A 25,294-nucleotide genomic window follows, 5' to 3' on the forward strand; every position below is an offset into this window, starting at 1 on the left:
GGAGGAGTCGAACCATGACTTCTCCATCCGAGTCCGAGGACGACCCGGTCCTCGACGGACGGGAGAGCGACCTTCGTTTCCTCGCCGACGGGGAATCGGAGGGGGAGAGCGATGACGATCGCTTCTCTCGGGACGACTTCACCTCCTCCGAGGGGTGGTGGAGGAGGAAGAGGAGGAGGAGGACGACGGCGACGACTCCTCGAGGGCTACCCACCGGCCGAGCGCCTCCGCATGTGGTGGGACGACGACGGCGACGGCGACGAAGACGGGGATGAAGCCCCGTGGAGGGCTACGGGAGTAGCGACGAGGAGCCCATCGGCGGCGGTCGCGATGAGAGCTACGAGGATGACGATGAGAGCGGTGACGGCCGTAGATAGGACCTCTAGCATAGGGTCGGTAGTAGTAGATGGGGCAATGTATCCCCTAGTATTTCCTTTTAAGAGCAATTAGCTCTTTATGTAAGAAATCCCGCCTATCAATGAAGAAGCTGTTCCCCAATTTGATTTTGCCGATTCCTTCGAGTTTTAATTGAGCCGATTCACCTCTCCTCTCGACCTTGCCGACTCATCCCCCTTGCCAATGTGTAATGAGCCGATAACAACACATCGGTCCTTCGACATTCATCCTTCTATTCTTCAACTCCTTAGCGAGCGCTTATCGTTTTGTGAAGAAGGTTGCAACGAAGATCAGCCGATGGTACTTCAATCGGTCCTTCAATAGAGCATCTACCAGGCCTGTTGCCCCCCGAGTCTCAGTCAAGGCACGGCGAGAGCGAGGATACGCAAGTTAGTTGTATGGACCTGGGCTTGATCATATCCGAAAGGGCTTCTTGTGTAGAGCCAGCCGATCCGCAACAAATCGGCTTCCGAACGAGAGAGCCTTCAAGGTGAGCTGCCCCAGAGCCTCTTTAGTTCTTGCTTTGGCTAGATCGGCTCCATTCCTTTGGCGAATCTAATGCAATCCATCCTCGATGTGATCCGCCCGCCCATGCTGCTCCGGATATTGTTCTTGAAGAGAAGATCTGAGCTTCCAAACTGCTCCATTGAGGAGTTCCTTCATAAAAAATCTCCCTTTGTGCTCCATTGACCCTCTGCTCGTAACAGTTACTCCCCTTGAGTCGATGGCCATGCATCGGCTTTCATATCCTTAAGTCGATGCCTGCTTGCATCGGTCGTGACTCGAAAAATTTCGAATTTTCACTTTTTATTACGGCCGACACATGTGCATCGGCCCCATATTCCAATACCCATCAACAAAAGATGAGATGCTACTGTTGCATATCCTCGTATTTTCATATACCTGGGTGCCCCCGAGCCGGTTCTGTCAAGAAAATTGATGGTATCGGCTCCGTTGGATAACACGTTGAACCCGAGTAGAAAGGTAGGTGAGGATAATTTTGGCCGATTGCTTGGAATCGGCCTCCACGTTGCTTGCTCGTTGAAGGTTTTGTAAGTTCCCTTCGTAAATTTTTTTGGGGCCGATCACAAGGATCAGCCTCTCCTGGTTTGCCCATTGGTTTGATCTTGCTACTTGGTCAGGCTGGATGAAACCAACCCAACCTCTGACTTGATGCGCCTGCTTGTCGTCCACCTTGAGTGCTCCGTAGAGTCGTGGAGCGCTACGCTCCGTCGGCAAGGCGAGTACCATGTTTGTGCCGGCCGATGTCTCATCATCGGCTTTCTCTGTTTAGGGCGCCACTCCATTTTCCGTGGGCGACCCTCTTCATCCAGGGTTCGCTGAACCTTTGCGGCCGGATCGAGGCCGTGCCTTTCTTAGCGTATGCAGGTACAACCTTTCGGCTTCCTCCGGGCCGCGTAATCGCTGAACCTGCGCTTACGGGAGCGGCTGAGTCCGTCGGGGCACCACCTTGGCCGGTGGTACTGTCTTCTTCCACTTCTCCCTCGTCTTCGAATCTTCAAGATCTGCCCAACGAGGTGACTCGGCGCGTTTGCTTTGTGGCGGGAGAGGCCCTAAGCGCTCGAACACGGACACGTTGGCTGCCTCCTTCTTTTTCGGTTGCATTACGGGCAATTGCCGATTGTGGGCAATCGGCTCATTCTGAATCCCAGCGATGTACGAAGAAAGGGCAGTCCCAATGTACGGCGTTGTCATCTTGCTCCCTTGATGCTTCCAGTGGCACGGCGCTCGTGCTCCTCCTCATCGCGATCCTGCAGACGATATCTTCGGCTTCTCTAGCCGAGACGATCTCCTCTATCATCGTAATTGGACCGTCGGCGTTGGTCAAGCTCGACTCACATATTTGTTGAGGAGGTGATCGAGAGAGGGTCGCTGATATCTTATATTCTTCACCTCTCCCTACGTGACATAGCACTTGCCATCATGACGGAGCCGATCGCGTGGAGCGGCCTCCTGCTGTATCCTTGCTATGAGGCAGTTGCCCTCATCTCCATCTTTGCCCGAGTGGTTTCCGAGGTCCTACCATGTTGATGCTTGAACGAGGGACCCGGTGGCAACCTTCGGGGTAGGTGATTTCTACCATGTTAACGGCGGGGAAGGGTTGGGTGTCGACCTTCATGGCGTCTGTGGTTGAAAATTAGCCGCCCCTTCTCTATCGCCGCTTGGATGTGCGACGCCACACCGGCGATCGTTGGTGGCATGGGAAGCGAGTTGTGGAATTTGCGGTACGGCTTTCCGTTTAGCTCTTTCGCCGTGGGGAACTTGAGACCTTCGAGGAACCGTCAAGCTGTTTCTCCTTGAGCGGGAGGTCGAAGATTTGTTCGATCTTGGTCACGTCAAAATCAAATCCCTGGGCGGCCACGGTGGCTTTACCCATTTGCGAGGCCACGGGGTTCCTCCACGCGTCCACTCAGCCACTGCTATCTCTTGGCCTCCCGCGGGCACTTCCATCCTCCTCCGTATCGACCATGACTACGCACGCTTGAACTTGTCTTGAGTACGAGTCGGGGTGGCGCATTCATATCGTCGATAGTTTCGAACCATGTGCGCCGGCGAGGATAATCTGCTTGGGAGGCCATGTCCTTGAGCTGTGTTGCAAGGCACGCTACGCCAACTCGTTGCTTCCTTTTCAGTTATACGAACCGAATAACATCGGTTCCTAAGATTCTGAAGCTGTTTGGATGTATTCTGTCACCGTTTCCCACGCTTCGACGTAGGCTGTGCTAGATCGGCAATGCCGAGACTCGGAAGCCTACGAATGGTATTGCATATGGAAGCTGTTCTTCCAATTGCTTCCAAGAGTTGGATGGAGTTTCTTTGGCAAGAGGTGTACCACCCAAAAGCCGATCCGTGAGGGGCTGTGAAAAGAGCCTCACGCGTAGGCTGATCCGACAACGAAGCCGGTCCTAGTTGAGCCAAATATCGGGCGACGTGCTCGATGGAGCTGGAGCCATCGATCCACTGAATTTGGAGAAGTCGGGAGCCGATATTTTGGTGGCAGCGGGATCATCTCGTAATCGTCGGAGTACGGCTTGGAATAGCCGACTGCCCTTCTTTTCGGCATCATGCCGAGGCTCGGTCTCTCGGTATGGTGCGATCTGATCCACTTGTGCTTGGCCGTAGGAGTTGCACTACGAAGATTCGCCGGGGTGGCGTACTTGGCCTGCCACGTTTGCTTTTCCAGCTACGAGCCGGCTGCGGGAGCTGGGCTCGGGAGTTTCGTCGGTGTGGCGTATTTAGTTAGCCACGTACGCTCTGTCGCCGACGTTCCTCCTGTCTTCGCCGGAGTCCCCGATGTTGTGGCCTGGTTTGTGAGTGCCCGGTCACCACAATCCGGCACATACATGCACGCGTATCCATGAGGGATCTCCTTAGGCGCCTCCATTAGAGCCGGTAGTCACCGGGGTCGCCACCAGTGCAGCAGACGAGGAATGCCGGTGTAGTCGGCACTTCGGCGAGTGCTGCCAACGCAAATGGCAGCGGTGGACCGAGGCTCGGAATGGCAACTCTCCTTGATGCGTCCGAGAGCTGGTCCGACGGCGAGTGCTGGTGGCTCATGATCTCCTGGATCACGCGCGGAGCGACACGCTCCGGCACGTTGACCAAGTTCTCGAGTGGCGGTGTAGCGAGTGAGCCACCGGGTAGTTGATCTCTGCCGCGGACCCACGGTGCGTTCCTCAGACGAGGAAGAGAGGTCTACCCCATCGAGTGCACCTTACGGTGAGAACCCCTTCCATCGATGCCACCGAACGGGTTCTGCGAAAAGAGCCGATGAGGTCGGCTCGAGGGTAGCCTTGATCTCGTTGTATTGCTTCTTGAGGTCGTCGGGCGGATCCTCGTAGGTGAGCGGCGTGCCGTCCGCCATCTCGGATGTAGATGGCGATGTGGTTGATGTAGACGATTGTCCCACCGGGCGTGCCGAGAATGTGTTGATTGCCAAAACCCACCGGCGGGCAGCGGCCTTGTCAACACTTTGTAGAGCCGGGGGAGCCTAGAGCTGCGGCTGGCTGAGACCCCTCCGGCGACGGCCCGCAATGCTCTTCCGGTCACACGCGGCGTTGCGAAGTGCAAGGCGTGCCACCGACCTATACCGGTCGGGGAAGGTGATGAGGTTGCCTCGCTTAGTTTCTGCCGGGGCATACATGTAAACGTTAAATACGAGCCTCGATCGGCTCTCGGGTTATCCTGTGAATCGGCTCAAAGAGCCGATCCACCCATGATCCGTACGGGGTGCACGAATACTTGGTGGTCTGCTTGATCAAGATGAAGCTAATGAGATCTACGACGATTTAGGGTTTTCACCGCATAACCGGATCATCCTACTCCCGGTTGGGCCTTGCGGCCACGCACGGTGCTCGTAAGCCGATCCTAAACAAGGCCAAAAAACCAACATGAAGTTGATCCTAGGAACATCCCGTTTAGGACTTGCGAACGCCACCCTACGTGCCACTGGATCCTCCCCCATTGTAAGGCCAAACTATTGCGAGATATTAAACTAATCCTTGTAGAACAAGGAGCAATCAGTAACGGATCGAGATCTACTAAATAATGATCAAGCGGGGTGCCGCCCCACACTGAGATAGGCGTGAGGACGGCTAGATATGCAAGGGTTGCACTACGTAAGCATGCTTAAACGAAGAACAATGCTAACCCTAACACATCTAATGATAACTACGTTGCTCGCCATCAAAAGCGCTTCGATACGAGCAACGCATGAACAACGTGGGGCTTGTGCTTGCCCTAGATCGCAAGATGCGATCTAGGCAGCATGTCGCTACCGATAGAAACCCTCGAGATGAAGGAGTTGGCGATGCGCTAGAGATTGGTTTGTTTTTGGGGTTGAACGTGAGTTGTTGTTTATTCCATAAACCCTAGGTACATATTTATAGTCCAGGGGACTTTCTAATGTGGGCATGCACTAAACCGTGCACGAGTAAGATTCTATCCCTAAACTAAAATAGATCTAATATGTTACAGATACACGGGCAATTAAGCCCAACTTGGTATAACAGGCCGATTCATGTAATTCTCCATGTATATTTCCTTAAGCCCATCTTGACTGCGGCCCACCTCTGACTCGGTTAAATTCTGGTGATAACAACTAATAACGGAGAGCATGCAAGATCATAAACAACACATAGGTAATAACTTGATAATTAACATAACATAGTATTCTCTATCCATCGGATCCCGACAAACACAACATATAGTATTACAGATAGATGATCTTGATCATGTTAGGCAGCTCACAAGATCCGACAATGAAGCACAATGAGGAGAAGACAACCATCTAGCTACTGCTATGGACCCATAGTCCGGGGGTGAACTACTCACTCATCACTCCGGAGGCGACCATGGCGGTGAAGAGTCCTCCGGGAGATGAATCCCCTCTCCCGGCGAGTGCGGGAGGTGATCTCCGAAATCCCCCGAGATGGGATTGGCGGCGGCGGCGTCTCGGTAGGGTTTTCCGTATCGTGGCTCTCGGTCGCGGGGTTTCGCGACGGAGGCTATTTGTAGGCGGAAGGGCGGGTAAAGAGGCGGCACGAGGGGCCCACACGACGGGCCGGCGCGGCCGGGGCTTGGGCCGCGCCGCCCTAGTGTGTCGCCACCTCGTGGCCCCACTTCGACTCTCCTCGGTCTTCCGGAAGCTTCGTGGCAAAATAGGACCACTGGGCGTTGATTTCGTCCAATTCCGAGAATATTTCTTTACTAGGATTTACGAAACCAAAAACAGCGAGAAAACGACAAGCGGCTCTTCGGCATCTCGTTAATAGGTTAGTGCCGGAAAATGCATAAATACGACATATAATGTGTATAAAACATGTAGATATCATCAATAATGTAGCATGGAACATAAGAAATTATCGATACGTCGGAGACGTATCAATGACCTCCTTGGTCGACAGCACCACTATGGCTGTGTGATGTGGTGTCTTGCCCTGGTTTCACATGGTTGGTGATGGGGAAAAGATCTTGGCTAGATTTGGCTTTGGTTGGGACTTGATCCCCCCAGCCAATGCTTATCTGGTAATTTCCTCTTATTTTTACTGTCCAAATTTCTTTGACACTTGTTACTGGACAAATTGGTTCCTTTTTCTTCCAATATTGCAGGTTTCATGTTGATCAAGATTTGGAGAAGATCAAGTGAAGATCTTTAAAGATTTAGTGTAGGAAAATATTAATTGTTGTAATCTTCTTTTTTATTACTTACCTCTATTTTGTATTTGCTCCAATTCAATTGTAATATAAAAGGAATTATGTAAATACAATGTAATATGTGTGTGAAATCAATAAATCTCAAGTTTCACTTATGAGCTTTTGTAATACTTAGAATTTATTTATGAGATGTGTTGTATCAATGTTATATTGACTTGAGTTATGAATTATGAATTCATTTGAATTGTTGTTTACTTTAATTCATATTTGTTTGAAATCAAATTCAAATGACAATTCAAATCCCTCTCCAAAACCCTAGTTTCAAAAGATATCATGTCGAAATTTATAGCATTCTCATCACTCTAACACTAATAGCAACAAGAGAGAAACTTCCACCCCTCTTAGGTTTTATGCAATTTAGCGCGAAAATTTCCCCCGTTTTGCGATGAAATGCACAACCATTTTCTAAATCTACCCCGCGTTTGTCCTATGTTCTGGGATATTACATGATTCATCCAGAGAGTCAATCTGAAAAGGCAAAAAGTTATCGGTAACAAAAATAACAAGTATACAAGGATGTTGATCAAGCTGAAAGGTTTCTTACCGGAGGACCGGCTCCTTCCGTGTAGATGTCGAAGTTGCACATATGAGTGGATGTCTCGGGGGACCTTGATCATTACCCGGAGCCGTTTGTTCAGGGCATCAGACGACAAGTTGTCCTTCATGGCATGTATAGCATCTTCGCGGCCATTGTAGAAGTACATCAACCTACAGTTGTGTTTAAGAGATTGGATCCCCTTTGAAAACCAAGACAACCTCATGTCCTTGCCAGTCAAGCTGGACTCCGCAAGCTTTGAGATCCGCCTAGCTATCCGCTCAAGGTTGGGATGATTTGCTATGGTAGGTTGAATGTTCCAGAAGGCATGCTCTTCCGGTGATCCGTCCTTGAATGGTGGAAGTATGTGATTCTGACCTAGAGTCTTGGCGTCCTTCAGGTAGAAGAATCTGCCTAATAAGTACCTCGCAAATTCGTGACGATCCAGCCGAGGATATATCCGGTTAGGCCAGATCTTGAAGGTTACACCGCTGCAGTTGGAAAGCGTGTTGGTCTTGGGCACATACTCTTTTTTGACGGAGTAGTAGGGAACAGAGTGAGATGTGGCTCTAGCCAGAGATGACCTTCGTAGAGCGCCACATAATTGGATATGGTAAGGATGCTGTTTGGCGGAATATTGCGAGGCTAGAGGTGGTACTTCGTTAGAAGTTCAATAAAGAAATCGTTGGGTGGAAGCGAAAATCATCGCTCTACCAACACCTTTGCCAGAACCAGCTCGCCTTCGTTTGGAGCGGGCAATAAACCAGTCGGAACCACCCGACATGTGCCATGTTTCAGAAAACCCTCCGTCCCCAAGTTTTGCAGCTCCATTTCTGTAATGCTGCAGGGCCACCATTGCCCTTCAAATCCCCCTCCCCACCTCATGATTCCGGGCTTCGGATTTTTGTGTGGCATCCTCCACTTTTGTTTCATCTTCTTGGAACCAGTGCGCTTGCTCTGTTGGATCCAGCATATGTTCTTCTCCCTCTAAAGCTTGGCTAGAACCTTGGCCGATATTTGGATCCAAAGTTAATGTGGCTAGAGGTGGAGGCGCGGTGGAGGTGGGAGGAATAACTAGGGGATTGGATAGGGATGAAGGACAAGGAGACGACATTTTTGCATGTTCATGAACAAGTATGAAATGCTAGTCGAAAACTACGCATGTATGTCTGAACTGAAACTACGAATAACCCTAGATGGCCTAGTCATCACTAGTGGCTCCAGTCAACTAGCTGCGAGAAAGAAGGACTTACCGGAATGTTGGATGCGGTGGAGCATGACGCCAGTGACGAGGTTTCTGTGTGGTCGCTCGACGTGTAGTTAAGAACCCACGATGAGCACGGCGTGGCGGCTCGACGACGAAGTTTTGGCGCGGTGGTGCGGTGAACTCGGAAGCGGCACTAGCTTAAGAGGCAGATAATGATAGACGAATGGGGAGAATGAGGGTAATCTCCCTCGACGCGGTATTTATATGATCAGGTAGAGATTCATGTTATGCATCCTATGGTCGCAACACAACCGCCGCGACTGTTGGATTGACGAAATGTGTCCAAAACCCTAATAGTAAAATTGGCTGCAAAGATTTATTACCGTTGGAACTGCTTAAATCGGATGCCAAATTATGCGGGGCGGCGGACATTTCTCCCTAGATTCTAGGTAAGTCCACAGTAATTCCTATTCGAAAATGCGAGATTTTCGCGAAATGAGGGTTGGAAGGAATATTTCAAGGATCTAGTTATTGGATACCACTTTGAAGAAGAAGATAAGATTTCACCCAAACTGTTAGGCGGAAATTATTATAAAATCTTGAGTTCTCCAAGGTTCAAGTATGATCTGCCCTGAAGATACAACATGGAGAAACGGTGTGACCTTAGCTAGCCGGAAGAATGCTAGAATCTCGAAGAACTCTGGGAGCTACTGTTGTGGATATACTTCATGGGTATGCCAACAACCTAGGATAATTCCGGCATGCCCGGGTGGCCCACAGTGGTGGATGGGCCTATGGCCCAACCAGGTTTGTCCAAGATGGGGAGTCCAGGATCGGAAGCTCTAGCCAGATCCGTCACCGCCATAGCAGGTCGGCTCCGTACCGATATAGGTTAGCCAAATTCACGTGTACGGCAAGTTGTACCAATTAGGTAAGTGCTAGTAGAGTTCGACCTGGGCTACTCCTTATAACCATAGATCATGGCGCCTTTATAAATCGGATCCCAGAAGCCCTTGAGGTAGAACCAATCCTCTCTTTATAATCACACACTTGCTGCCCTTATAGTGAATTATAGCAGCACATAGGGTTTCGTCACTGTTGCAAGATCCGAAGTTGGGTAACTTTTGTCTCGTCGTCCCGGAAGCTCCCTGCCTTACGCCTCTCTCTCTCTCTCTCTCTCTCTCTCTCTCTCTCTCTCCCTCCCTCCCTCCCTCCCTCCCTCCCTCCCTCCCTCCCTCTCTCTCTCTCTCCACGTCGTGAGATACCCCTCCATGGTGTACTCGTCATCCACACCACGACACTCCCGCCTTGAGGAGCCTGACGAGCCAGAGTGTGACAAGTTGGAGTGCACCTGCAGGACGACAGACTGCACCGCCGAGAAGTACAAAGGTTGACAAGGTGGGTCGCGGGGGTAGCATTAATTCTGGCTTGCATTTTCCCCTTTCTTCCTTGTATGTTGCTCTTTTCTTTTCAACATTTTTCTCTTTTTGTTATATTGTCTTCTATCTTCTTTATAGCCTTAACTTTTTTTCTCATTTTCTATTTTCTGTTTTCATGTTTTGTTTTTATTTGTACTTTGTAATGTGGTATTCACTTTTCTTCACACGTTAATTCTTTCGCAATTTCTGATTCTTTTTTCTAGCTACTAGTATTCTCATTTTTTTACCCAAGATTTTTTCCTTCTTAGTTTATACTGTATATTTTTTCTACAGAAACAAAAAGTAATGTTCGTTTTCCAATGTAAACCGATCACACAGCAAATGAAAAATGTTCACTATTTCACCCAATAATGTTCATCTGTGTACGACGACCATAGTAGATGGAAGATTCTTTTCTCTCTCTTGTTTTTATCCCAATCTTAAAGTACAATGGACGGTGACAGAAATATCCACACAATACAAAAGTATTTCCTAAAAAAAGACCAAACTTTTGTTCACGACGTAAACAAACATTTTCTGGAATAGGAGCTCTACTGTTCGTCGTTGGGTAAATCTGTACGACTGTACACGAAAGTGTATCGTAGGCACTGGTAGGCAGGCTCGTAAAATGGGCTAGGTCTACGTATAATGGGGCCGTAGACTCTGTATCAGAAGATGACACCACCACCGCCACCGAGGCACCGACACTGGCCGCACCAGCGCGAAGAACGCTTGTTTAAGTCCTTCCCAGCACAGCTTCCCGTTAATTTTGGTAATAACAAGTCGAAGTGCCGCGTCCACTGAAACACCCTGATCATGAGAGCCACTCGACAGTGCTTTAGCTGCTTCAATTCAGGCATGCTCCCAAAGCAAAGCGTCCCAGCTCCCACTTGAACTGTAGATTAAGCTGCCGGCCGGCGCCGCGCGCGAGTCCGGCCAGGGGCACGTATGCAACTTCGCGTGAGGGACAACAACCCACTAGCTGCTGCCTGGCCGAGCTTGGCGCGACGCCATTGGACGAGGTGCCCGGTGCCGACACAGCGCGCGCCGGTGTGCCCTAGTGCTCGCTCCACCGCTGCCCCGCGGCCATCATGAGCTCGGGTCGGTCGCCACTGTCACACTCGACGCTACCACTATATAAGCACCAGCTCCGAGGCCATGAAGCAGGCAGCAGCTAGCTTACCATACGAGTAGCACGCACGTAATTAACTTAGCCACACTGACATTTTAGTGATCGACGAGACGAGGCGACGATGTCGATGAGGAGTCTGCTGGTGCTCGCTCTGCTGGTCGTGGCCGCGGCGGCGCTCACTGCACCGCGTGGCGCGTACGGTGCCGGCGAGTGCGGGTCGACGCCGGCGGACAGGATGGCGCTGAAGCTGGCGCCGTGCGCGTCGGCGGGGCAGGACCCCAATTCGGCGCCGTCCAGCAAGTGCTGCACGGCGGTGCACACCATCGGGAAGCAGAGCCCCAAGTGCCTCTGCGCCGTCATGCTCTCCAGCACCGCCAAGAGCGCCGGCATCAAGCCGGAGGACGCCATCACCATCCCCAAGCGCTGCAACCTCGTCGATCGCCCGGTCGGCTACAAGTGCGGAGGTAAGCAAATGGATTAGTACCTGACAATGTTCTACCTAGCTTATGCTATGTTGTTGCTGCCAGTCTGAACTTACTCTTTTGCAATTTCCAGCCTACACTCTGCCGTGAGCTTTGAGGCCACTTCATGCCACTGGAGCCGTGTGAGGTCAAGTGTGGATGCAGCTGAGCTGAGTGTTGTTCATCACACACCAATAAAATGAGTTCCATGATGTGGGACTCTCTGATTTAGAGGTGTACTACCTCTTTGGAGAATAATATGTGTGTGTACTCTGTATGTTGTAGTGTACTACTTGTTATCTCGAGAGTTGCACCTGAAATGTGATCCAGAATCTCAGATAATAATGAAATTTACTTTTGAAACAAATTGAACCGGACATGAACAAATATGATACTCCCTCCGATCCACAATACTTGCCACTGAATCGTGTTGACCTAGACACATTTCAGCAACCAGTATTATAAGTCGAGGGAGTAACATATGTTAGTATATACACTCTACAACTTAGTAAGCAAACCAAACCATTACGTAGCATATACTAGCGAGTTTACCCGAGCTTAAGCTATTCAGAGTAGGCGGGAAATATTTTTGAATACTTCCTCATAGTATTGCTCCACCATGCTTATAGACGTGTGATGGAGGTAAAGCTGTTTTTTTTTGTTAATAGTGGCCGGGTCTTGAACTAAATATATATTAGTTCTCAATACCATATTGGTTCATGTGCACCAGCAAGATCATCTAAGAGTTTAATTGTTGCAAAAGTTGGCAATATATGTTGCACAAACTGAAAATCAAGGGAAATATATGTTGCACAAACTGAAAATCAAGGAAAATATATGTTGCACACAAACTGAAAACAAGAGTACAGACGATGACCTTGGTGGCATCCACCTTCAACGTACACTTCATGTCTATGGCCATGTTTACCAGCTAGAGATGGAAACACGATAACATGAAGAAACCATGACAGGTGACCATACTGGGGGTCTCAGCGTCATTTTCCCAAAAAAACAAATAGGTGACCGCCATAGTTTGTGGTTCCTTCATAAGCGAAAATAGCATGAGCAATTAATCACCATGGTGATAACTCAAGCGAGAGTTGGAACCAAAACATATTTTAGAGCACATAACAATAAAGCTTTATCATCTTCAACGTACAAGATTCGTTTCTTCCTCATATTCTAGATGATCCAACAAGGCTGCAAGCCTGGACAAGGGATGAAAACTGAGAGGAAATGGACGGAACCAAGTGATGCAGGATTTCTTTTCCTATTTTCTTGCAGAAGACAAAAATAAAAATAAAAATAAATACACAAACAGATAATGTCGGAAACATAACCATATATTATGATATGAACACATGTATGTGAACGGATCGTAGCGAACAAGAGGGGGTGAATGGACGATAATACAAATTTTAAGTCTTTTTCAGATTTTAGCCAATGCGGAAGGTAAAGGTGATAGCTTTAGTGGTGGAGATGATCCTAGTATGATCCTAGGCAAGTGCAACAAGCAAAGGAACCAAGCATAATAACAAAGTTAGAGAGCGGGACAACCGGGGGGCGCGGAGACGATGCGAGGTTTGTTTCCCGCAATTCCTCCCACAAAAGGGAGTACGTCTGCGTTGAGGAGGTGCTAGCCTCACACAAGAGGCTAGGCGGCCACACCACGAAGGAAGGCCTCACCTTCTTCCTCGAGAGAGCTCCACAAAGGGGCTCCCCCTTCTCCACTAAGGCACCGGTCGAGGCGGTGGTTCCTTCACAAGGTTGGGGCGAGCTCCGCAACACCGTTGGCTCCCAACACCCTATGGGGCTAGCACAACTCCAAGCTAGCCTCCATAGGAGCACTTCCTCCAAGATCCCACCATAGGAACCCTAACTCCAAGATCCACAAAGGACTAGCACGAATTGGTGAAATCTCTCTTGGTAGAACTATAGATCGGGGCCTCCTCCACCACTCCTCAAAGTTTGGGCAAGATTGGTTGGATGGGTGGGGAGATCCTCAAGGTTTAAGCTCAGCAACAATGGAGGAGAGAGAGAGAAGAGATAAAAACGAGCTGGGGAAGAAGGGGCCTTTATATAGGGGCCCCCAAAATCCAACCGTTATGTGTTGTCTCCGCGCGACCGGTACTACCGCTTTGGCAAGCGGTAGTAACGCTCTGGACTCGAAACCTCCTACAGAGTTAGCCACGTCGACTTACAGCGGTAGTACCGCTTGCGGTACCGCTTTGGTACCGCAACCGCTCACAAGCGGTACTACCGCCCATGGTACCGTAGAGGTACCGTAACGGCCTCTGTAAGTTTTGGCCAGAGTTACGGTACCTAAGCGGTACCAAAGCGGTAGTACCGCTTGAAGCGGTACTACCGCCCATGGTACCGTAGAGGTACCGTAACCCTCTCTGTAATTTTTTCAGTGCGATTTTTCCAGACGGTACTGCAGGGCGGTACCAGTAGGGGTAGCGGTACTACCGCTACTGGTACCGGTAGTACCGGTCATGCAGTGACAGCTTTCTCCGATAAAACCTATAAGCTACGCTTCAGTCCTCCGATCATGACGTGTTCAGCGAGGTCACCGTGCACTTGCAAATCTATCAAGGACAATCTTTGTACACGGTGAGATTCATTCAAGTGTTGTTATCAAACACACAAAACATGAAGTATATACTTTGCTCTTTCTGTATGGAACCAGGTGATGGTTAGCGACACCGCACCACCACAGTCATGTTAGGGGAGAAGTCAAGAAGACCAATGTGATTACGGGATTATGTAGCAGAATAGGTTGAGTTGGGCCTGCTTTGGAGAGTGGGCCTACTTTGGGGAGATTGAGTTCTTTTGGAATTGGCCAAACACGGCCACAACGAACCACGCTAACATCGGAAAAAAATGAGTTTCCATTCCGGAGACAGAAACTCCATTTCAGTGTGTTGTTTTGCTGAAAAACATTGTTCCATTTCCAATTAAAAATTATGCTTTCATTCCACCAATTCTATTTCCGGTTCTGTATTTCCTCTCCGTTTCCTTTTTTACCAAAAATAAGTTGTAAACATTTTCACTCCATTTTCATACACATTATTAACTTTTTTTTTTGTGAAACACAAGACACCAGACAGACGCAGACGCTGACAAAAACATACATACACTCACCTCCTATGAAGCCATGCAGGCACATCCTACCACTATGAGCACCACGGATAGACTGAGTCCAAAAAACTAATTCGACGGGTTACTATAGTAGCCTCGTTATTGATGAAAACGTCACCTCTAACTGAAAATTATTCTAATTTTATGAAACACCAAAGTGTCAAAATCTAAGCTTTCAACTCCTGAACCAAGATGTTAGTGTCCTCTTAACCATCCAAACATGTTGGTTCTCACACATTAGCCTTGCATGTTGGAAACGGACTACTTGAAGAGGCAAAGTCGACACATCGGGCTGATATGTAGCCGCAAGCTACGGAAAAAGGTTGTGTCACACATTTATCGTGGCGAGAAACAAAAACGGACGCCATGCATACTTATCTTGTGCAAGGAATTGCGCACTTCCATCGATTTGGTGACTGGCGCTTGCATCTGGGACTGCCAAGTGTGGTCTGTCCATCACGAGGTTCTTGCCACTCCCTGCGCTATATAAGCAGCAGCTGCGCTAGCCGTATAGCCCACAAGTGCACACACAGGTCAAGAAAAGGAAGCATAAACCCCACAGGAAGCTAGCACAGCAATGAGGTCCGTCTCCGTGTCCGTGGTCGCGCTGGTCCTGGCCGGCGCCGTCCTCGCCGCGGCGCGTCTCGCGGATGGCGCAGGCCCTTGCGGCGCGAGCCCGCCGGACCAGGTGGCCCTGAAGCTTGCGCCGTGCGTGTCGGCGGCGAAGGACCCGGATTCGACGCCGTCGCAGCGCTGCTGCTCGGCGGTGAAGGACATCGGGGAGAAGAGCGCCGAGTGCCTCTGCGCCGTGCTGCTGTCCAAGACCGTGCGGCAAATCGGGGTGAAGCCGGAGATGGCCATCACCATCCCCAAGCGCTGCAACATCGCCAACCGCCCCATCGGCTACAAGTGCGGCGGTACGTACGTGAGAGCTCGTACGAGAACGGCCTCTATACTGCGGGCGACGTTGCAAACTCTTCTTGCATAAAAACTGGTTTTACTTACGAAGCGATCGATCGAGAATGCGTCGGCATGTAACGACGTTTCTTGTATGTTGTGTTTTTTTGCAGATTTCACCTTGCCCAACCTGCAGCTGCAGGGCTGATCGATCGACGTTACGAGGATCTGGAACCGAAGCGAGGAAATAAAGCTAGCAAGGAACTCCGTGTGTCTGTCTCCGTAGTAGTCCGTAACTCCGTATGCATGCAGCACTACACTGGTATGGAGAAAATGATGTGTTTCAGTGACTGTGTGTTTGTGTTGTCGATTGAGCAATGCAGAGTATCGTTGCTCCATACTCTGAAAATACTGAATGATTGTTGCAAGGAACTCAAATGGCACTATGGCAGCACAACTCCGTACTAAGTACTCCCCTACTCCCTCCGTTCCACGACTCCATAAAAAATTATAGAACGGAAGGAGTATGCGCTAACATAAATACCTAAAGCATAAAACACTGTCAGAAGTGATGGCTAAACCAACTGACTCACAATTCTGGAAAGGGCTAATGGGAGTTAAGGATGAATACTTTAGTAGAGGATCTTTTAGCATAGGAAATGGATCTTTTAGCGCAGCACAACATATGGGTTGCAATAGATTTAGCATCCAATCTGATAATATTCAAGTGGTGGAAGCAATGTTGGATGGTGGTTTCTCGGCTGCAACTGCAATTTTTCTTGATTGCAACATTTTAGCTTCAGGATTCAGCAAAGTGTCATATGAATTTTGTCCAAGGGAATCAAATTCGGTGGCTCATGAGCTAGCTAGAAACTGTTTTCAGACTTTCAATTCTTGTATTTTGGACGATGATCCTCCTAGTTTATTTCTCACCTCTTTGATAAACAATGTAAGCATGTTTGGTATGAAATAAAGCTAGTTGAATGGCATTCCCTAAAAAAAAGACTCGATTTTGGGAGGATACTTGGCTAGGTGACACACCGTTGGCCAAACAATACCCATCTCTATTGTGCGATGAAAAAATGTTGTAGTTGCCAATGTTTTGACGGGATCTCACCTAAATATTGAATTTAGAAGAGTTCTTTCCGAGCATAGATGGAAAACCTGGATTTAATTAGTGAGAAGTTTAACGAAAGTTAATTTCCAAAGGAGATAGATTCATATGGGATCTTTCAACCTCAAGTTCTTTGACAGTAAAATCTATGTTCATGGATATGATGCATGTCCCTGGGGTTTTCTTGAGGGAATACATCTGAAAAATGGAAGTACCTTTAAAGATTAAGATCTTATGTGGTTTCTTCGGTTATATTCACGAAAGACAATTTAGCTAGCGAAATTGGAATGGTTGTAATAAATGTGCTTTGCGTGATTTAGAGGAGTCTATTAACCATCTCTGTTTTGTGTCCCTTTGCTCATCGTTCACTTTACCTTTAATATTCCTCCACTACCAATATGTTCGTTAATTGGCTCAATGAAGTTGAGAAGCAAACTAAAGCTAGTATACGTGTAGGAGTCTGTGCTTTAGTATGGGCGTCGTGAAACTGTAGAAATGGTATGATTTTTAACAAGGTCGAAACTGCTCCTTTTATGTACAAGTGAAGGCTCCCATGAGTGATTGGCACTAAACAGTTTAAACTAGGACTATTTTTTACCCAAGGCAAATAAATCTCTACACCAAGAAATGCACGAGATAAGATCAACAAGATTGCGAGAAACTTCGTGTAGGCTGGTAATGAGGAAGAACACTCTTCTCAAGGAAAAGCGTTGGTGAATTAAAAGATTGTTTGTAGACCTAAGAATTTGGGAGGGCTTGGGATGCGAGATATTGAGAGATCTCGCCATGCGCTACGTCTACGTTGTCCTTGGCTCCAATGGACTAACCTACATTGCACCTGGCTGGCTCCAAGCTTCCCTGCGATGATGTGACATGGCTCTTTTCAAGGTTTCTACCAGGATCGCCCTTGGTTACGGGGAAACTGCCTCTTTCTGGCACGATAGTTGGTTGCAGCCCTCTTTCTCAGTGGGCGCCGCACCTCTTCAAAACCGCCACCAGGAAAGACCACACAGTTGCTAAAGAGATGCGAGATAACAACTATAACAACTGGATCCACTCTATCGTAAGGACTAACACGCGTGTCCAGCTGGCGCACTACATTGAGTTTGTGTATACCTTAGCGGCGACTGCCCTTAATCCTACGCAGTTGGATTCGATCTCCTAGTTGTTGACCACGGACGGGACTTACAGTGCCAACTCATCCTACCACACACAGTTTTTTGGTTTTCACGCAAGGTTTGATGCCAGGAAGATATGGTCTACTCACGTCGAGTTGAAGTGCAAACTATTTGGTTGGCTGGCCCTTAAGGCTTACGGGAGAGCTCCTGACTGGACAAGTTGGCCATCAGGGGGTGGCCTCATGACCCTCCCGCCCTTTGTGCCTTGGCACTCCTGAAACTGTAGACCGCCTTTGCAAAAATTGCCCTTTCACTGCGGCTATCTTGAAATTGGCGCAATCTTGGGACAACGATGGCATTGCCAGCCGCGGCCAGAGCTTCACCTCCACTTCTGAATGGTGGGACTCCTTGGTCGTTGAAAAGCCTCAAAAGTACCAAAGACGCATTATTGGCACTTCCTCTATTTTCTTTGAAATGCATGGAAGGAACAAAATTGGCAGATTTTCACAGGATGTCGGCTTACCTACCTCGAGGTGGCAGATATTGACAGGGAAGACATCCTCCAGCGCGACCATGCTTTTGCTGGCACAAGAATGCGTGGAAGGAACGGAATTGACGAATCTTCATGGGATGGCGGCTTACCTACCTCAAGGTGGTAGATATTGATAGGGAAGACATCCTCCATCGCAGCTGAGTTTTTGCCGGCTTCGTGCAGGCTATCCCGACAGAGTCGGATTAGACCTTTTTGTTCATTTTACGGTGGTTTCTGGCATAATCCGCCCTAATCTAAATATGTCCTCTCATTTGGCCGGATTTTTCTCTCTTGCTTGATTAATGAAAAGGCAGAGCCCAGTTGCTTAAAAAATCTGCATACAAACGCCTAAAATTCCGATGGTAACGTGCGGCCACCCCGTGATAGAAGCCGAAACACTGAACGAAGAATGATTTTGTGTGTGAAATCGTTCCACCTGGAAGTTTAGTGGAGCAAAAATAAAGCAGGAGCTCTCGAACTAGCGCCCGAATTCTTTTGTCGAAGTAACAAAAGCACACTCGGTCCACCATAGTCCCGTACATACTCAATGGCACAGCGATGGCTACTTGTCACCTGCTTCGACCTCACGCTGCTGCCACTCGTGGGCGTCCACCACAACCAGCCCAGGAGCCCAGAAAGGTCGAGGCCTGCGTCGATCACAGCCGTCCATCACAAGCACCAACCCAGTGATAACGTAACACGTGGCTTCCACGGTTCCTATCTTGTCCCACCACCTCTGTTTGGTCTTCGCTCTGCATCCTCTGCTCGTCCCACTCCATCCAATCGTTCGTCCGTGCTCCATCCATGGCAGCTTCAGCACTCTTCCTCGCCAACCACCTCCCGTCCACGGCCACGGTCAGGTACCACCACCGGTTGCTGCAGCCCAGGAGGCAGCAGCTCCCGCCCGGCTCGCTCGCCTCTCGGGCTCTCCGGCCTAAGCTAGGCCGGCGGCTCTCCGCCGTCAAAGAAACCAAGGAGGAGGAGGCCAAGACGGCCGAGGAGATCACCGAGAAGTACGGCCTCGAGGTCGGCCTCTGGAAAGTAAGCACGCCACACTGGCAAATCAACTGAAACTTCGAAGTACTTGTGAGCTGAATTGCGAGACGTGCTGCTTGCCTCAGATATTTAGCTCCAAGGAAGAGGAAGGAGGCGAGGAAGGGGGAGAGAAGAAGACCAAGTCGAGGACCGACCAGGCCAAGGACCTCCTGGCCAAGTACGGCGGCGCGTACCTGGCCACCTCCATCACGCTCTCCATCATCTCCTTCACCGCCTGCTACCTCCTCATCAACGCCGGCGTCGACGTCCAGCAGCTGCTCGCCAAGGTCAGTGCCAAACCTCTCCCAGGTTTCGACTGGAGCTGGTGACAAGTTTACCAATAGCAAACTTACCGATGTGTTTTGTGCGTGTAAAATACAGATTGGCATCTCGACGGACGAGACCGGAGGCAAGGTCGGGACATTCGCGCTGGCCTATGCTGCGCACAAGGCGGCCTCGCCTATAAGGTTCCCGCCGACGGTGGCGCTGACGCCGGTGGTCGCCAACTGGATAGGGAAGATCACCGACAAGGGAGGCGACTGATGCACCGGCAACGTACAGGGCACTTGGATGTGCGCTTGCTCTGGTTTTGGCTAAATACTACTACACTATGATCTTGGGTACCTGTAAGTCCACTGCCGCTATTACAGAAAAGATGGTATGATCCCAGTGTATCAGAGAACAACTTAGTACCAGTAATAGGAAATATAGCTAGTGCTGACAATGAATGATCGGTTAGTGCAGAAACCACTGGGGCCTTGTAAAATGCTTTGTACACTCTTCTGCATTCTAGTTTGTACACGTCTAATAACACAATATTTACAATATCATGTGACATAACTTAAAGGGAGAACCCGCCCACTAAGACCGACCTCAACTAGTGAACTAAAGTTGGAAAATGGCACCTTTAACTGGAAGGACGTGCTGAAACCATAAGAGGTGTGGCAAAGCAAAAATAAGTTACTGAACACATGTCGTCAGACAATGGCAAGATGCATTTCTCAGGCTGTATAGCTAGAACGATGCTAGACCACCTTCCACTTTACGAGAAAGGATGCAGAACTTGATAGAAATCACCAGCCTCCAAAGAGTCCTAGAAAAACCATTTGCCATCCCAAAAAAAAGAACTCTGTTGCTCCAAAATATCCTTAAATAGAGATATCCCTTAATTTATCTCGTTGGTTATCCTTGGGCGGGGGATACAACTGTAGCTTTACCCAGAACCGCTGGTTGTTCCCTCATTGCCTGTGGGGTAGTCACCTCTTGAGCTAAGAACTGATCCCACTGCGCCTCTGCTGTTTATCGTGTTAAGTGCTTCAAAGTTCCAAGTTGCAACTACGTGTATATTTAGCATACGAGAAGACAAAGATCTCAAGGAATGCATTAGAGGATACGTGCAGTTCTCCAGATATCAGTCATGCTAACATCACCATCAGTGAGAAGCCAGTAGTCTGCATCAATCTGCAAAAGTGTGGCAAGACCATAAGTCGCTGGATCTTTGAGAGTCTGGGTATCATATCAGAAGAAGATAATAAAGAACGAAAAAAAAAACAAGTTAAATTATTGTTGAATGTTGACGCTAGTAGAAACTTTACTGTTCAGTATGGAGATCAAGAATTCAGAGGTATGCAACTAATGTAGTGATGAGTTGTATGAAAAAAATCTGATGAAATCAAATAGGTTAGAATAGGATGTTCTTTGCGGTTTGGGTTATGTTATTATGATGTTTCCCCATGTTTCATAAAAGTATTATTTATACTGAAAGAGAACTTACATCAACATCTGGAATGATCTTGGTCATCCCTCCCAAATCTTGAGCATTTAGATCAGGAATTTTGTGGACATGCTCAATGTTCGGCGATTTGTCCTTCGATCTGCTGCTCTGTCCAGCTTCTATGGTTCTGAAGCCCTCCGTGGTGGTAGGTATTGCCACATCTGCATGTTTTTGAGGCGTTGCAACACCAACCAGCTCCTCCAAGTTCCCGTCAAAATTACTATTAATATAACAAAACTGTTAATGGGACGATTTGCCAGTTGATATCAAGCATCAAGAGAAGACTAAAACATTACCTAACCAAGTAGAGATCGATTGAACCCATTGTACTCCTTATAACTATTCTGTATCTCCTTTGGATGTAATCACCAGCCTGCTTATAGAACAGATGAACAGAACTCAACAAAATAGTTAATAACAACTTAACAGCCAGTGGATATGGAGAGCTCATTATTTTCACTATTTTGTTACCTCATCAGGATCTGGTACTTCCAGCATAGTACCATGAGGTGCCTTTATTGCAATTAGTGTTTTATCCTGCAGAACAACAAAGATCATATGAGCTCGCAACAACATATTTAGTTAAAAGCATCAACATAATTATCTCCAGATGGATATTTATATGTGGTGTTAGGCAAACTATGAATAATCAACAATAAGATACTTATCTTTGGGAAATAATAATATTGCATTTCTTAGTAAAATAAACAAACCTTAAAGCAGGGCAACCCCTTGATGTCATCCTCAGTAAGGTATAGCCATCTAAAGATAAGAATTACAAAAGATGAATTAGTAAATGATTAAACAAGGCATGCTAGTAAGTCCAAAAACAAAACATGGAAGGAATAAAATTTACCTCTGATTGCTTTCCTCTTCAGTTAACTCCTTGACCTTTTCTTGCATTTCACTGTAGGATAATTATTTTCAGGTCATATAAGCATTTTATTTACGTAGCAGATAAATAACGGTTCACAATTTTGCAACCTCCAGTAGCTACCAACCTTATACTTTCATCCAATTCTTGCTCCTGGAGAATAAGGTTTTCAACTTCTGTCTGGAAGAAAGTCACAGCAAAGGCTACTTAAATTAAAATGGTTTTATTTCCATGTTCAGACATATTTACCATAAGTCTGATCATTTGAACATGATTACATGATGCTAGAAATTACAAAATACATACCTGCAGATCCGAAATTCCTAAGTTAGTTCCTGAGGCATCCAAACCCCTGCAGTGTTGAGAGCTTAGCATTTTGCACCATAAATACAGGCATGCATAGTTAAGAAATGAGGGGAGACAAAGATTACTTCCAACGGATTCTGTTCTTAAGCGTCTTTTCTATTAGCCCAATTCCTTCAAGGACGTTTGTAATGTCATATATGCGCCTTTTTTGAACCTGAGTTGTTAGAAACCACGTATAAGCTTGTGCCCAAAGGAACTACTGAAATGCAGCTTCATGAGAAAGAAAAAAAAATCCATACCTCCAATGTCTCTGCAGCATTATTTAAATCTAGAATGCCATCTTCAGCTTGCTTGAGCAAACTAATGAATTTTTTGGTCAACAATCCTGAACGAACATCACATAAAGAGATGTCAGGAAAAGAATAAGTATCAAAAAAGATGATGTACCAGATCTAAAAAGCTACCATGATGGGGGATAAAAAAAAGTCAAATTAAGCAGAATTGCAGATTGTTTGAGATGGGATGAACCTAATGAATTGTCATAGCGGCAAGAACCAACAGGAGTGACTGGATTGCCAGGTGAACCTGGAAAACACAAAGGTGTATGCATTAAACCATTAGTAAGGGATACACATATGAATTTAAAAACAAAAGTTGTGAGAAACAAATTATTTGATTCATGGAGCAAGAATATCTACGTGCCAGCATTTGATATAGGGGTCTGAGGTCCAGCTTTGCCAACTTTAGCCTTCGACTTGTATGTCCTAGCAGCTTTTCCAGAAACTGGGGTCATAAGTGGACTGCCAACTCCTTCAGTAAACCCAGGGCTACTTATCATGATACATTCAGTTGAATCAGCAGCAATGCTTTCTCCACATAGAGCTTTTCTTTTTAGCTACAAAAAGAGGAAGGGTATCATTCCGTGACAATTATGTCAGAAATGGACGTAATTCAAACCCTCTGCCACGTATGTTAAATGCTAACAACAGACCTCAAATTATAAAATATGCAAGGATGATTCGCAAAAAAATAGTATGCAAGAAGTGTATCATGACTAAAATGCCACATATGGCTAGGGTTCACACAAATGTTTTGTCGAACAGCTGCAGAATCTACACAGGAACAATAAGTTACCATAAAACTAAAAACAACTGCTAGATGACAAAACAATCCAAGAAAAGCCTTGTGCAGTTATCAGCTGTGTCAACTGTCAAGCATAGCTGCAGTGAGCCTATGACTTAAAAAATGGTAATGATACCGTAGCTACCAATAATCCCAACTGATGATTTTACTTCATTGTTAAAATCATAACATCTCTAAAAGCACAACTATACTTGTCGAGCTTCAACCTGAGAAGCTGTGTGAACTATCCCTCATAGCAATGATCATAAATCTAGAAAGCAGTTATCGGCAAGTATAGCTGCAGTCAGCCTATCACTTTAGAATGGTGATCATACTATAGTGACTGATAGTTTTACTTCACCGACAAATTCAGAGTATCTCTTATAAGCACAACTGTACTTGTTAGACTTCAACCTGAAAAACTGTTTGAACTCTCCAAGAAAGATAAATGTACATTTGCTATAAGTACTTGAGATCGAATGTAAAGCATGGTGCTCCAATAAAACAGTTTTTTTTCTAGCAAATCGTACTGGTGTCAACTAATAGGGAACAACTCCTAGGTTGCAGATACTGATAGTTCAGGCATGTCAACTTGCAGTATTAGCAACCAAATTAGCGCTAACATGACAGAAGCACCCGAAGCGAGACTTTTCAATCCTAGCTACAAGCAACTGGGTGAGACAACAGAGAATGCACATCTAAACTGACCGTACAAAGCATCAATCCTAATCTATTGACCTGCCAAGCCGATGTGAAGCAACTCTCAAGCAGCTCGGAAGGATTAAGGAACAAACATGTAGCATTTGCCACACAAACCTTACCTACATACCAAAACACAAACTATTCGCAGACCAGCTAGCAACCCGCATTGCACAAACTACCCGTTTTGCAATCGACACCAGACAGCTAACAGACACCCCCTTTCGCAATGCGATGTAAGTTTCACATAGACACATACATCAGCGGTGACGGATTATATTCAGCGAGAGTAAACAAGCTGCCGACAATTCCACCGGAATCAGCATGCCAATCGTAGGCATAAACGCCACGGGACCTTTTCCAAAATACTGCGTAACATGTTCCGCCAAATGAGGGCTCGAGCTGCAGTTAAACCTCACACCCCAATCCGTACGAAAAACCCCAACACGCAAGCAAATCGATAATACTACAGTAAAAAGCTCCCTGGTAAAGCTCAAAGGGGCAACTCACGGGCGTCCTGGTGACGATCTCCTCCTGGACGTCGCCGCCGACGCTGCCCGGGGACGCCGCTGCTGCCGCTGCCGCGTCGGCGGGGGAGAGCGTGAGGGGGAAGCGGTGGTAGTTGCCTGGGACGGCGAAGGGCGGGCGGCCCGGCTTGAGCGGGACGTGCCGCTGCACCGACTGCACGATCTGCTGCGCCGCCTGCGGCCGGCCACCGCCCGACATGGTGGTATCCGGCGGGGCGCCTCCCGAATCCGGCGATCACCTGCCGGCGCGTAGAAAGGAACCCCCGGCCGGCCTTGATCGTCTCGCGGGCGATCGCGGTTGATGCAGGCCTTCGGCACTAGGGTTCCGGCGAGGTCGGCGGCGGGAGGTGGGGCGGCGGCAAGGCGAGGGGTTAGTGGGGAAAAGCGTGAGGAGAGAAGAAAAAGGAGGGAAATTTATTAGGCGTTTGCGAGCTGCGGCTTCGGATAGGTATGTGGAGGGAACGGAGGGGGAACCGGATGGGTCTGGGTAGAAGTTTTTATTTCTTTGAGGGGTCTGCGCGTAAAAGTGGCTTGGGTGGAGCCCGCGAGACGGCGAGAGAGCTTGGTTTTATTGGTGCCTTGGTGACGTCATGTCGGTTCATGGAGTTGTTGGGAACGTGTTGCCGAGTTTTGCTCGTGTTTCATCATCCCTTCCAGAATAATCCTAAATAATCGGATATCTAAAAACATAACGCAATTTTATTACATTCATCATAAAATATATTTTGGAAGTATTTAGATGTAACATTGTAGACATTAAGACATTTCT

General features: G+C 47.7%; 4 protein-coding genes across 4 annotated transcripts; 3 read left to right on the plus strand and 1 right to left on the minus strand.

Moving 5' to 3' along the window:
* Positions 1–11,046: 11,046 nt before the first annotated feature.
* LOC124677907 (non-specific lipid-transfer protein 3-like) lies at positions 11,047–11,753 on the plus strand. Its single transcript, XM_047213849.1, has 2 exons — positions 11,047–11,389; positions 11,481–11,753. The coding sequence occupies exons 1-2, from the start codon at positions 11,047–11,049 to the stop codon at positions 11,495–11,497; spliced, it is 360 nt and encodes a 119-aa protein (XP_047069805.1). The 3' UTR covers positions 11,498–11,753.
* Positions 11,754–15,104: 3,351 nt separating this feature from the next.
* On the plus strand, positions 15,105–15,632 carry LOC124672102 (putative lipid-transfer protein DIR1). Its single transcript, XM_047208388.1, has 2 exons — positions 15,105–15,444; positions 15,598–15,632. Exons 1-2 carry the CDS (start codon positions 15,105–15,107, stop codon positions 15,630–15,632), a joined length of 375 nt encoding a protein of 124 aa, XP_047064344.1.
* Positions 15,633–18,901: 3,269 nt separating this feature from the next.
* Positions 18,902–20,088, plus strand: LOC124677696. The gene is made up of 3 exons (XM_047213659.1): positions 18,902–19,229; positions 19,310–19,510; positions 19,605–20,088. Exons 1-3 carry the CDS (start codon positions 18,993–18,995, stop codon positions 19,764–19,766), a joined length of 600 nt encoding a protein of 199 aa, XP_047069615.1. The 5' UTR covers positions 18,902–18,992; the 3' UTR covers positions 19,767–20,088.
* Positions 20,032–24,724, minus strand: LOC124677695 (transcription factor E2FA-like). Its single transcript, XM_047213658.1, has 14 exons — positions 24,509–24,724; positions 22,880–23,072; positions 22,706–22,762; positions 22,477–22,562; positions 22,303–22,391; positions 22,178–22,223; positions 21,999–22,051; positions 21,854–21,904; positions 21,711–21,759; positions 21,469–21,534; positions 21,294–21,370; positions 20,998–21,217; positions 20,618–20,684; positions 20,032–20,518 (listed from the first exon to the last, which is right to left on the minus strand). The coding sequence occupies exons 1-14, from the start codon at positions 24,722–24,724 to the stop codon at positions 20,406–20,408; spliced, it is 1,383 nt and encodes a 460-aa protein (XP_047069614.1). The 3' UTR covers positions 20,032–20,405.
* Between the last annotated feature and the right edge of the window lie 570 nt (positions 24,725–25,294).

This window comes from Lolium rigidum, chromosome 7 (assembly GCF_022539505.1).
Source record: "Lolium rigidum isolate FL_2022 chromosome 7, APGP_CSIRO_Lrig_0.1, whole genome shotgun sequence".
NCBI classification, from domain to species: Eukaryota; Viridiplantae; Streptophyta; class Magnoliopsida; order Poales; family Poaceae; genus Lolium; species Lolium rigidum.

Excerpts from the sequence above, each read along its gene's own strand:
- LOC124677696 (XM_047213659.1), top strand. The coding sequence starts at position 18,993 with ATGGCAGCTTCAGCACTCTTCCTCGCCAACCACCTCCCGTCCACGGCC. Across the intron at positions 19,230-19,309 it reads TCGAGGTCGGCCTCTGGAAA|ATATTTAGCTCCAAGGAAGA; the intron begins GTAAGCACGCCA and ends TGCTTGCCTCAG. Across the intron at positions 19,511-19,604 it reads TCCAGCAGCTGCTCGCCAAG|ATTGGCATCTCGACGGACGA; the intron begins GTCAGTGCCAAA and ends TGTAAAATACAG.
- LOC124677907 (XM_047213849.1), top strand. The coding sequence starts at position 11,047 with ATGTCGATGAGGAGTCTGCTGGTGCTCGCTCTGCTGGTCGTGGCCGCG.
- LOC124672102 (XM_047208388.1), top strand. The coding sequence starts at position 15,105 with ATGAGGTCCGTCTCCGTGTCCGTGGTCGCGCTGGTCCTGGCCGGCGCC. Across the intron at positions 15,445-15,597 it reads CATCGGCTACAAGTGCGGCG|ATTTCACCTTGCCCAACCTG; the intron begins GTACGTACGTGA and ends GTTTTTTTGCAG.
- LOC124677695 (XM_047213658.1), bottom strand. The coding sequence starts at position 24,724 with ATGTCGGGCGGTGGCCGGCCGCAGGCGGCGCAGCAGATCGTGCAGTCG. Across the intron at positions 22,763-22,879 it reads GACCCCTATATCAAATGCTG|GTTCACCTGGCAATCCAGTC; the intron begins GCACGTAGATAT and ends TGTGTTTTCCAG. Across the intron at positions 21,535-21,710 it reads AGGGGTTGCCCTGCTTTAAG|GATAAAACACTAATTGCAAT; the intron begins GTTTGTTTATTT and ends GTTGTTCTGCAG.